Source organism: Echinops telfairi, unplaced genomic scaffold (genome assembly GCF_000313985.2).
Source record: "Echinops telfairi isolate 266 unplaced genomic scaffold, ASM31398v2 ScPeMD7_24;HRSCAF=84, whole genome shotgun sequence".
Lineage (NCBI taxonomy): Eukaryota > Metazoa > Chordata > Mammalia > Afrosoricida > Tenrecidae > Echinops > Echinops telfairi.
The window spans coordinates 3,535,760-3,548,982 of NW_022103921.1; the positions used below are offsets into that span (position 1 = coordinate 3,535,760).

The 13,223-nt window shown below is 39.3% G+C and overlaps 1 protein-coding gene across 1 annotated transcript in view; it reads left to right on the forward strand.

Annotated features, from left to right (window-relative positions):
- CAB39L (calcium binding protein 39 like) overlaps positions 1-13,223 on the forward strand; it is a 98,473-nt gene that overhangs the window by 32,583 nt on the left and 52,667 nt on the right. The window contains exons 3-4 of the mRNA XM_013007579.2: positions 1,576-1,740; positions 8,520-8,557. Of these exons, the coding sequence (XP_012863033.1) occupies positions 1,576-1,740; positions 8,520-8,557 (203 nt within the window). The remainder of the gene's footprint in view (positions 1-1,575; positions 1,741-8,519; positions 8,558-13,223) is intronic.

Sequence of the window (13,223 nt, forward strand, 5' to 3'; positions counted from 1 at the left end):
GATTTTCTAAGGGACGTGGAATATGTTTCAAATTCAAGAATATTTAATACTAAGCCAAATTTTGACCAAGATAAAAAAAAGAACACTTCAATAAAGAATAAATAAAAATGGGTAGGAAGGAAAAGTGTTCTCTCTCTCTCTCTCTGTCTGCCTTCACCTTCCTTTTTTGCTGACCTGAAGCGCTATTGGAGCCCTGCCATGTTTGCCACTCACCTTGGATCCACATGCCGGCCTGTGATGTTCCTGCATTCTGTATCCCTGAATGTGGACTAGTATCAGACTCAAGGATTGACTTTGACTGGACTGAGATGTTTTCTTGATATAGAATCACTTCTTGATATAAAGCTCTTTCTTACACATATATGAGTGTCACCAGATTTGTTTCTGTAGTCAAGCTGGCCTAACACAGTCATCACATTACATTTCCTTTAAAATATTTAGCAAATTAAGTTTTGTTTTGTTTTTAATGATTTTATTGGGGGCTCGTACAACTCGTATCACAATCCATACGTACATCCATTGTATGTCAAGCACATTGGTACATCTGCTGCCCTCATCATTCTCAAAACATTTGCTTTCCACCGGAGCCCCTGGTATCAGCTCCTCATTTTTTCTCCTCCCTCCCCGCTGCTAAACTAGTCTGCTTTTCTTTCCCTACCTCTATCCATTCTTTAAGGAGCCCTGGTCAGTGTTGGACTGCTAACTGCTAACTGCAAGGTCAGCAGTTCAAACTCCGGGGCAGCTTCTCAGGAGCAAGAGGAAGCACTATCTACGGTGGCTGTGAGTGGCCATGAGCCCGTAGGCAGGGGGTTGTTGTTGTAGCCATTCTTTGAAATCCAGCGAGGTGATTATTTTTTCATTGAGCTAAAGTTAGTCATTTTAGACATTTCAAGTGTACAAATCAACTTTTAGTGCACTCACATTCTTAGGCAACCATCACCACTACCTAGCATTTTTGTCAATTCATTAAACAGTCAATTCTCACTTCTCCTCACTTCTCGCAAAGATCGATCTACTTATTTATGAATTTGCCTGTTTGGGGCGTTTCATATAAATGGACGCAGTCTGTGGACATTGTAGCTACTTCTTTTTCTTAGCATGATGTTCTCAAGAGTCTATCACGTTATGTTTGTGTTTGAAAATTTCATAGTTAGCAAAGAAGGCAATGATTACCTATAAAGGATAAGAGGACTGACACAGAACATTAGTGGGTCTTGTTTTAAATAAAAACTATTATTTGTAAGTGTTCAAAGCAAAGTCCTTCTGATTTTTAGGAATAAAATTTATATTTAATTTCTAGTTAAGTTAGAGTATGCTTCCAAGAACGTTATCTCAATTATGCTCATTAGAAATACTAAAGCCCTTTTGTACATAAACAGAATTTGGTAACTTTTTCAAAATAAAAAAAGCAATGCCTACTTAATGTTTTTATTTCGTTTGTTTATAACTGCATACTATTATTTGATTATATGCAAACAGGACAGAGAAAGTAGGGTTTTTAAAATTTTATTTCTGTTTGTTTTTACCTGAACATGCCTTTTCTTCTGTACGATCAGCATACTCTTTTGTTGTTAGGCCTCAGAGGAGGTGTCAAAATCACTGCAGGCGATGAAAGAAATTCTGTGTGGTACAACTGACAAGGAGCCCCCACCCGAAGCAGTGGCTCAGCTGGCGCAGGAACTCTACCAGAGTGGGCTGCTGGTGACTCTCATAGCAGACCTGCAGCTGATCGACTTTGAGGTGAGCTCTCTCCCAAAGTCAGACTCTCTGCTTCCCAATGTGAATATCTGTGCCTACCTGTAGTTGACTCTTATTATACTTACTGTAAACAGTATCGAAAAAACTGAGTAAGGAAAACTTTTTAAATCACTTGAATCTTTTTTAAAAAGTATTGTTAAGTTTGGTGCTGCTAGGTAGCAAGAGCCGTTAGTAATAATAAAACATAACACTTGCCATTTCACCATTTTTCACAAATACAATTCCGGGCCACGCAGTTTTTCCTCACCTTGTGCAACCCTCATCAGTATCCCCTTCCAAATGTTTCCGTCACCCTTAACTCAGTGTTCCCTCAGCAACGAGTCCCCTCTCCCCCTCCATCCATTCCTGTTAAGCACTACTACATTTTATTTTATTCTGTGTACATTTACCGATTCTAGATATTTTATAGAAGTGGAACCATTCAATATTTCTTTTTTAGTGACTTACATCACTCAGCCAGTTGTTTTAATTAAAATTCTATACCAAGAGTTTAGAATAGTTGTTAAATATTTTTAATAATTTTAAAATGTATTTTTATTGTGAATCAGGTGGGGCTTACATTTCAGATGATCATTGTGTATTCAACAAATTAAACTACTTCACCACCCCACCCCACCCCCACCACCATTACGTTGCCCCAACTCTTCTCCCTTGATTACTTTTCTCCTTTTAGAATAATTTCTTCCCCTTCACCCAGTTAGCACCTGCCTACTCTAGCCTATTCATCGTCCCTCCTCTTCCCTCCCCACCTTAGTAACCCTCAAAGTACGTTTCCTTTGGTAAGAAAACCTTTTTCATGATTTTTTTTCTTTAACAATTGACTCCTACAGTATTTTCATTTTGCGAGTGACTGAGTTCACGCTGCATAATGTTCTCCAGGACCATCCATGTGGTCATCATTGTTTAGCAAGGCATAGTACTCCCTTAAATATTATGAACACTTCCTAAAGACGTTGCATGCACTCAGTTTACCTAAGTAATAATTACCTACGTAAAACAACAATAATAAAAAACTCTACAAATATAAGTGCTGAATATTCGTAGGCATTTCATCATCTATGGCACCTCCGACTTCAAGTAGTGCTTTTTTCAGTGAAAAATATGTACAAGAGGTAAGTTTGGGCTTTGATTGGTTAAGTAATAGGAGTCCTGGTTTTGATTTGTCACTTTATTTTTCTTATTGTAGTTCAAGATGTGGGGTAGTATCAGATCAATGCATGGACCTCCATTAATTCTCTGAAATGGGAGATAGGCAAATTTCTTGACTGATTTGCTTTTTATGTTTATCAAGTAAGCAAAAGAAAAGTTCATTACTATGATTATAGACTTTAAGTCCAAGATAAAGTCAGGGCTCTGAGGGTCAATGTTGTGTGGGCAGGTTCACTGGCTACCTGGAGGATCATAGAGCCCTGGTGGGGTAGTGAGCTTTGCATTGGACCGCTAACAATAGGGTTATCAGTTCAAAACCACCAGCTGCTCCTCCGGAGGTAGAGGAAGCGAATTTCTATTCATGTAAAGATTTACAGTCTCAGAAACCCACAGAAGCCGTCCTAAGTCTGTTTGAGTTGCTATGAGTCTGAATTGATTCAGGGGCAGTGAATTTGAAGTCTTTGGGGTGAGGAGCAAGATCCAAGCTCTGGCCTTAAAAGTTGTTTTCCGCACTGTTCTAATTAACCTGTGCTATCTTAAAGCCACTGAACAAAAAGCATGGCCATGCAGTGTATCCTGACTCATCGTGACACCTGTGTGTTTCAGAGCAGGGCAATGTTCCATAGGGTTTTCAATGGCTGAGCTCCTACAGAAGTAGCTGTCTAGGATTTTTCTCTCTGGTGTTGCCGAGTGAATTAGAACCATCAACTTTTAGTTTTTCTCTCTCTGGTGTTGCCGAGTGAATTAGAACCATCAACTTTTAGTTGATTAACAAAAAGATCATTACCATCTAATTGATGCCAATTAATAGTGACCCTATCGGATAGGGTAGAACTGCCCCTGCAAGTTTCTGAGACTGTAATTTTATGGGAGTAGAAAGCCCCATCTTTCTCCGGAAGAGCAGCTGGTGGTTTCAAACGTAGGACCTTGCTGATTACAGCCCAACTCACGACTCACCACCAGGGCTTGTCTTTTGGTTGGTAGTTGAACAGAAATGGTTTGTACTAGCAAGGTTCTTTTTGTTACCTTAAGCCTTTGAGGGAAAATAAAGAACTAGATAATGAGTAGTCTACTTTGATAAATGAAGGAAAAGAAGAAGTTTTCCACACTTGGGGTAAAGCGGGTTGCTAAGAAAATAACTATTTTCAGTAGACAAGACAATGAACATGGGTTGAGACTCACTAGGAACAGGAATCTAGGGCCAACAGCACTGATGGTGGGCAAAAGCAATGGTGGCATGGGCTGTCAGAATCTGTGTAATTAATCCATTTCTCCTTCAGGATTGGACAGGCATGTGACCCATGGGGTGAGGGCAAGTACTGAAGGAGCCTCCTGTAATGTGTATATAGACTAATAGTAGGCAGAAGTTTAAGATAAAAACTATTTCCAAAAAATAAAACGATTCTCATTAATTATATTCAGACATTTTCTCTTCTGCTAAGCCTTAAAATTAGATAGAAAGAACCATTTCTGCATATTTTTATGATTGGAAAAAAAAAGACCATGGCTGAGATTGTAAGGCTTCTGACTTTTGTGGGCCAGGATCAAGCTCAGCTTGTTTTTGGAGTTTTGGCCATTATTCAAGCAGGACACAAATTTAGACTCTGAACCACACTGCGATAAAACATTTTAAAGCCGCGGTTCTCAGCCTGTGGGTCGCGACCTCTTTGGGGGTCAAACGACCCTTTCACAGGGGTCACCCAATTCATAACAGTAGCAAACTTACAGTGATGAAGCAGCAACGAAAATAATTTTATGGTTGGGGGTCACCACAACATGAGGAACTGTATTCAAGGGTTGCAGCATGAGGAAGGTTGAGAACCACTGTTTTAAAGGAAGGAATACTTATAAAACACGAGGGTGAATGAATGCGCAGTCACCTGCTGGAGCTGAATAAGAAGACAGCTCAAAGAAAAAGAAAACTTTTTAATGATTATTTCTGGCTTTGATTTAAAAAAAATCAGTAAAACCAACACCCCAGGATTTGCTTCCCAAGACGCCGTTAAGTGTAAAGTTTTTGCAAACTTTTCCCTTGGAAAATCCTCTCCTGTTCTCTGGCCCTGTTACCTTCCCCCTTTGGTCTTCTGACTGTTTGATCAAGTCATGAAGCCTTAAGATATAAACTTTGAGGATCCTTCATGTATTTAATCATTTTATACATTTACTAGGGCATTTATTCTCTTTGATTACACTTGTTGGTTCTGTTTGGCTGTTCATATAACTTGTGTCAGTTGTGGGGACAAATTAAGAATTTACAATCTTGAGTAGGGAAATATTCTATCTTATTAGGTAAAATTTTATGTTGTTACTCCTCAATTGCCCCTTTTAAAGTTAGGGACATTTTTCCTATGAACGTAAGTTATTTATGGGAGATTAAAAATACAGTGAACCCTCGCCACTTCGCGCTTCGACTTCCACGGCTTCACTCTATCGCGGTTTTTGCGTAACAGCGCATGCTCTGTCATTACTGCCACTGATTGGCTCATACTGTACACGCTTGATGCCATAAATAATATAATAAATAATAAATGATCATTGTAACGTCCAAAATGTTTTACTGTATTTTCCCTTTTTCGTTTAATAAATTGGGTAATACGAGTGTAATGGTGACTAAAGGGTGTTTTATCATGTCCTCTATGCTCTAACTACGAAAATATTTGATTTACAAATAAGGAATCCTACTTCGCGGAATTTCATTTATCATGGTAGGGTCTAGAACCGATTAACCGCGATCAACGAGGGTTCACTGTAGTATTTTGTATCAGGCTCTTAATCAGATGTATTATTAACAGGTATTTCCCTTATAAAATGTGGAACCATGATTATTTTAGTTTGATCTTACTGTACTATTTTAAGGTGTGGTAAAATAATAAAGGCTGATCACACCAGGTATAAGGTGCAGTTCTGTAATGCCTCCCCCCATTAAGCTTTCCTAACCCCCCTTCCCCCTCCTCCCCTTGGCCCTCTACTTTCAAGAGTAACTTCTCTCCTTCCCCGCTTAAAGCATTGTAGTAGAAGCAGTTATTTCATTCAACAGACACCTCCCCAGCACCCAGCTGATTGGCCTAACACCAGACATCTGGTTACAGCAAGGCCACAGTCTCAGCCGGAATCCTGTATGAAAACTGTTAAGTCTACTAAAATTCCAGGGGGTACCCCAAAAGCAGATACCTACACTTTATCTTGGATTATGAGTTATAGTACAAATGTTTTTAATTGCCAGGGGGGCACTGAAAAGGAGACTCTAGACCAATAAGTTGGGGAACCTCTGATTTTAGATTAAAGAAGTAGAGGAGTCAGTCTGCAGAGAAGTAGGAGGGAGTCATGCAGAGCCACCTCTGTGGGGTTTATGTATCATAGAAACTTAATCATATGACTACATTTTTTACAGCAGCTAATTTGGAACTAACCTATGTTTAGGTTCCCTGACACTTTCTGCATCTGTAAATTAGCTTTAACAGAATTGAAGTGTCCTCAAAGAGCTTCCACACTTAGCTATGCAGTGAACCCATCCCCCTTGCATCCTGCTCTTCCCATCTGGTTCTGCTGCTGAAATTCAGCACAAGCATTTGGCCTCTCCGCCTCGACCCCTCTGACCACATGAGCAGGGTAAAGAAGTTCACGACTTCCTCCATTTTTTTTTAAGCATTTTATTAGGGGCTCATACAACTGTTATCGCAATCCATACACACATCAATTGTGTAAAGCGCATTTGTACATCATTCTCAAAACATTTTCTCTCCACTTAAACCCCCGGCATTAGGTCCTCATTTTTCCCCTCCCTCCCCGCTTCCCCCTCCCTCATGAGCCCTTGATAGTTTATAAATGGGTATTTTGTCATATCTTGCCCTGTCCGACGTCTCCCTTCACCCACTTTTCTGTTGTCTGTCCCCCAGGGAGGAGGTCACATATAGTTCCTTGTAATCAGTTCCCTCTCTTCCTCCATTTTTAAATCAAAGCATACTTTATAAATCTTAACATTCACTGTTTTTAGCATACAGTTTAGAAATATAGACAAATTCACACCTCTCAAAAAAAATGTTCTACCTTGGCCTCTGGCAATTTTTTATCTTTTCTCTTTCCTTTCAAAGATACCATATAAATGGAATTGTGTGGTAGGTAGTGTTTTGTGTCTGTCTTCTCACATGAATAATTCTTAATTTTCTATTAAAATGTGTATATGTGTATATATATATGTATCTATATATAGTAGTTTTCTTTTGCTCAAAATACGGTAGATTTGTATATACTCATATACCTGTTATCCATCTTTCTGTCCCCCTACCAAATCCTTTGTTCCTCTTTGGCTGATTCTTTTTACTTTCCTCCCTACTTTTCCCCTTTCACTCCCTCCCATATTTGCACCATCCGCCTCTCTCCATGAAATGATAGCTGTAGGTGTTTCTTATATTTAAGTTATTGCCAACATTTTTGATATTCATTTCCCTTATTTCTACCATAATTTAGCTGGACGTATTTGTTTCTAACTCTTTGGTATGATAAGGAGACCTATGGGGCACAAACAGTTAGACACGTGGTGATTTTAACTCATCCAGGGACCCCTCAGAGCTGAAAGGTCCAGCCATTGAAAACATTATGGAACACTCTTGAACTCTGAATCATATGTCAGACTGACATGGCAACATTTGATTTATTATGATAAAGATCTTTGTGCCTAAAACATTCATTTTCCTGTGGGTAGCATTGCAATTTAGAATGGTTTTCCTAGGCTAGATTTACCAAACTCTAGTTCCAAGGTATCAACAGAGTATTGCTGGATTCTATCATATTCTTATCATCAGTTGTGAGAGTCTTCATTCCACTGAGCCAGCATTGAATTTTATCTGTAAAATTCTTGCTGTTTTGTCTTATTGTTATAGGAAAACATCAACTCAGTGGCAGTTGTTTGAGTTTACAAGAATCCCCTGGTTGGCTTTTGCAGCCACATCCATGTCTTTTCTCCTTATTCCCATTTATTTTCTGGCTCCTGACAACCACTGATCTATTCATTATTTTTATAGTTTTATCATCTCAAGGATGTTACAAAAATGGAGACATACAGAGTTGGTCATACAATTTTACATTCTCACTCACAAAGCGTAAGTGATCCAGTTTCTCCACATTCTTGCTAGCATTTGGGGTTATCGCTGTTTTTTCTGATTTTAGGTATATAGTGATAACTCATTGGGCCTCTAATTTACCTTTCCCTGTTGGGTAATGGAAAGAGCCTTGGTAGCGCCGTGGTTAAGTGCTTGGCGACCTGTCAATTCACTCCAGGAAGAATGCAGCCTATGAAACGCTCTAGGGCCATTCTACTCTGTTTTACAGGGTAACTGTGAATTGAAATCAATTCAGGGGTTCACAACAACAAGGACTATTGTCCCTGATGGTGCAAATGGTTCAGACACTTGGCTGCTTATCTGAAAGGTTGGGAGTTTGAGTCTACACAGGGGTGTCTCGGAAGAGAGTCCTAGCAATCTGCATTCTAAAAATCAGTCACTGGGAAAGCCCTATGACGCTCAGTTCTACTCTGACACACGTGGGGTCGTTGTGAGTCAGAGTCAACAACGACTGGCACTCGTAATGACTAATAATGTTGACTATCTTTTCAGGAGCTCATTCGTTACTTCTGTATCCTCTTCAGTGAAATGTCTGTACTTCTTACTTATTCATCTTTAATTGGGTTGTGTTTTTCGTTTTACTTTTCGTTTTTACGGTTTAATTTTGTAGGCAGTTCTCATTCTATATTCTCTTCATATTTTTAAAAATATAAATGGTTTGAAATAGTTTATACACTCTGCAGACTGTCTTTTCCTCCTCTTAACAGGATCTTTTTTTTTTTAATCATTTTATTAGGGGCTCATACAACTCTTATCACAATCCATACATACATCAATTGTGTAAAGCGCATTTGTACGTTCATTGCCCTCATCATTCTCAAAACATTTCCTCTCCACTTAAGCCCCCGGCATTAGGTCCTCATTTTTCCCCTCCCTCCCCGCTCCCCCTCCCTCATGAGCCCTTGATAATTTATAAATTATTATTTTGTCATATCTTGCCCTGTCCGACGTCTCCCTCCACCCACATTTCTGTTGTCCATCCCCCAGGGAGGAGGTCACATATAGTTCTTTGTAATAGGTTCCCTCTTTCCAACCCACTCTCCCTCTACCCTCCCATTATCGCCACTCACACCACTGGTCCTGTAGGGCTCATCCGCCCTGGATTCCCTTTAACAGGATCTTTTATATGGCAGAAGGTTTTTGTTTTGTTGTTTTACTTCAGTGAAGTCCAATTTTTCTATATTTGTTTTTGTGGGTTGTATTCAGATGTCAGGTCTATAAACTCTTTGAATAGCTTAGATCCTGAAAATCTTCTCCCGCTTTCTTTTCTAAAGTTGTTGTGTAGTTTACATTTAACTTCAAAATCTCCTTTAAATTAACTTTTTATAAGGTGACGGGTTTTGTATATGTTATTTTATATCCTTGAAGATGTTTTCTATATGCTATTAATTTTAATCATTTTATTGGGGGATTCTTACAAGTCTTCTAACAATCCAGCATTCAATGATATTAAGCACACTTGTACATATGTTGCCATCAACATCTCCAAAACAATTTGTTTCTACGTGAGTCCTCGGTCTATATACTATTATTGAATAATAATTTGTTGGGTTTTCAGTGTACGTTTACACAGCACATTAGATTTTATTTAACAGTTTTTATAAAAATTGTTCAGTGGCATTTGTTACATTTTTCATGTTAGCATTCTCATTATTTCCATTCTGGTTGTTTTGTGTACAGGACCTTGTTTCCTTGCCCCTTTCACAGCTCATGTTTGCTTTAGTATGGATGAGTCCAGGGGGAAAAAAAAGCACAATACCCAAGAGTGATGTTCTTTATTTTATGCGACAATTTGTTATTAAGTATAGGGATAGTTTTGATTCCAGGGTTAAAAGATGAATATGTCAGGACAGTAATCAACCAGTCCAGTAAATTCGGACTCTTTAAAGAACTTCCATTTTGTAGCACCTTTCCCCACATCCTGGCACTTTATGGCTCTGGTTTATAAAAGTTAGTCGGGGTAGCCAGGGACTATCTTAGTTCTTCTGATCTCAGGGAAGAGGAGGCCATGGTTTGTGTATCTCACTAGTCCAGTAGACTGGTTTCTCCTCTGTGCCTTTGGGTTCTGTCTTTCTCTTTTGCTCCTTGTGAATAGAAACTAATAGTGGTACCTTAGATAGCGACTTAAAACCTTTAAAGACCCGCCCCCCATACTACTCACTAAATTAGTGTTATGACATACATTTTATAAACTATCCATCTGACCAAGTTGTTGAGACTCTGTATATTCTTCTTCTTGATTAGAACTTCATTTTTATTTTATATGACCAGGAGGTTCAAGGTGGAGTAATTAATTGAATACTATTATTGATTTTCACTTCATTTTGAGTCCTAATCCGTTGAGTCTTCCTTTAGTATTTTTTTTTAAAGTACCTTATTGAAGATAAGAGTGATCAGTGGCTCATATTTGGTGGTGCAGTGGTTAAGTACTTGGCTGCCAACACAAAGGTCCGTGGGTTCAAACCCACCAGCTTATCCACAGGAGAAAGATGTGACAGTTTGCTTCCTTAGAGATGGTGCCATCATCTAGGGTCACCACGAGTCAGAATTGACTTGAAGACAATGCCTTTTGGTTTGTCTTCGTTATTTTAAATAACTCTAGAGGATTAAGTCAGCCCAATATAAATTTATTAAATGCCAACTATATTCTGAGCCCTTGAGATAGTTAAAGTTGATTGTACCAACCTTGCTGATAAACGCATGTGGGGTTAATTGAAGGGCAGAGGGATAAGTGGCTCTGTGAGCCTCGCCTTTTGAGTTCTCAGGTCTCTTGCTTTGTGATGGTCAGACCAGGGTGCAGCTGCCTTAGCCAGTTCCTTGCTTCAGCTGGCAAGGCTCACTGCCTGCAAGACATCCCCAAGGAGCAGCTACATGGACCTACCCCGATGCAGCCAGGGGTGCTGGAGCAGCCGTGTGGAGACCCCTGCCAGCACTGAGATACTTACACATTCACTGACTCGGCTTTCCTCCTGCAGTCGGCATCATTGTGTCTGTTTTGTGAGATGGAGGAGGACTTTGTGGATTGGTGTCAGACATATGGGCTAATGTTGGACTTGTGGGCTTGGATAGCACTGGGTTGGGATGTTTCCTTGATGTGCACTTAAGCTTTATATAAAACTCTCTTATACATGAGTTTCTGTAGATTTGTTTCTCCAAAGTACCCAGACTAACACAGCCCTGATAACAGAGTTATTATTGCGAATTTTGAGTTTATACTGTGATAAGAAAATCTGGAAGAAAAGTATTCATTTCATTGTAGTATGCTAATTGTTGCAAACAAGTTTAGGATGATGCCTAAGAACCCAAACTCTGGATGCCATCAAACTTCCCCGCATCCCATCTAGGTAAAGTAGCCTGCTAGTCCTTAGTTTCCTTATCTACAATAGGTACAGGAGAGGGCTCTTATATTGACTGGCTAATATATGCACTCTTAGCATAAGTGCCGCACAGACGAAGCACTGAATAAATGTTAATTGCTCTGGCACTACTTGAGGTGAAAGTGGAGGTGGAGCTGGTGGAGGAAGATGAGGTACTGATCCATGTAGTCAAAGAGAGAGAGGCAATTATCCCAGAAGAAAATACTCCTGAACTGAATCTTAAAAGATAAAGGAGAGTTAGCTTTAAAAAAAAAAAAGGGAAGGGAAGGAAGAAAAATAACAAACAATATCAAAAAAAGAAGTATCAGGACAAACAACAACATGAACAAAGATGTCGTGGCAGGAGGAATTGCGGCATGAGTGTTGGTTGTAGAGCAACTTGGTTTTAATAAAACTTGAAGTAGGAATTAAAAAGAAAAGGGATATATAATTGATGAGCCTGGAGGGAGGCAGAAGGCCTTGCATTTTCCTCTAAGCAAAGGAAACCTGGATTCGGAGCGTTTAAAGGATGACAATGGCATAGTCGTTGTATTTTTGGCTAGTACATTGTGGATGAAACTAGTTGAATGCCTGGCTTCTGTTGGAGAACCAATGTACTCTTGTAGGTGATACGATAAGCAGTGGCATCTGTTTGCCTCTGTAAAGATTCCGCCTACTCTGCACTAGACGGTCACTCTGAGTTGGAATTGACTTGATAGCAGTAGGTTTGGTTTGGTTTTTCGTTTTATTGGTTTTCTTATTTATTTTAGATTGAGTTTACTCCTCTAGCTAGATATGATTTCTTATATTACAGAAGTCAAATATTATCACCTAATAGAAATATCTTTTTTTAATTCATATCTGAGTGGGGAATGGGAATGATTAAGAAAAAAAGAAATTAATGAACAGTCCTTGAACTAACTACAAGCTTCTCTTTCTTGTTGTTGTGTTTTGTTTTGTTTTTTTTTGTCATTGGCTTCTTGTTGTTTTGTTTTATTTTGTTGCTTTGTTTTGCTCTGTCTTGTTTTTGTGCGTTATTATCTCCACAGGTCTGTCTAAATAAGATAGGCTAGATGAACAATCTGGAAGAGAAAACAGTGGGACCGACAGTTCCGGGGGGACATGGGAGAGGGGGAGGAGGGGGGAAAGGAAGTGGTGTTAACAAACCCAGGGACAAGAGAACAACAAGTGATCCAAATCGGTGGTGAGGAGGGTGTAGGAGGCCTGGTAGGAATTGATTAAGGGTAATGTAACCGAGAGGAATTACAGAAACCCTAATGAAGGCTGAGAATGATAGTGGGACAAGAGGAAAGTGAAAGGAAATAGAGGAAAGAGCTAGGAGGTAAAGGACATTTATAGAGGTTTAAATAAAGGCATGTACATATGTTAATATATTTATATATGAGGATGTAGAAATAGAGCTATGTGCATATATGTATAGATTTAGTATTAAGGTAGCAGATGGACATTGGGCCTCCACTCAAGTACTCCTTCAAGGCAAGAATACTTTGTTCTATTAAACTGGCATTCCATGATGCTCACCTCCCTGATGCAATCGCTGAAGACAAAGCGAGTGCATAAGGTAATGAGGGGAAGAAAGCAGATGGTGCCTGGCTATCAAAAGATATAGCGTCTGGGGTCTTAAAGGCTTGAAGGTAAGCAAGCGACTATCTAGCTCAGTGCTCATGAGGTGTCAAAGGGATCAGTTATCAGGTAACAAAAAACAAAAAAATCATAGCATTGTGTGCACACCTCCCTGATATGATTGCTGGAGACAAATGGGTGCATAAGTAAATGTAGTGAAGAAAGCTGATGGTGCACGGCTATCAAAAGATATTGC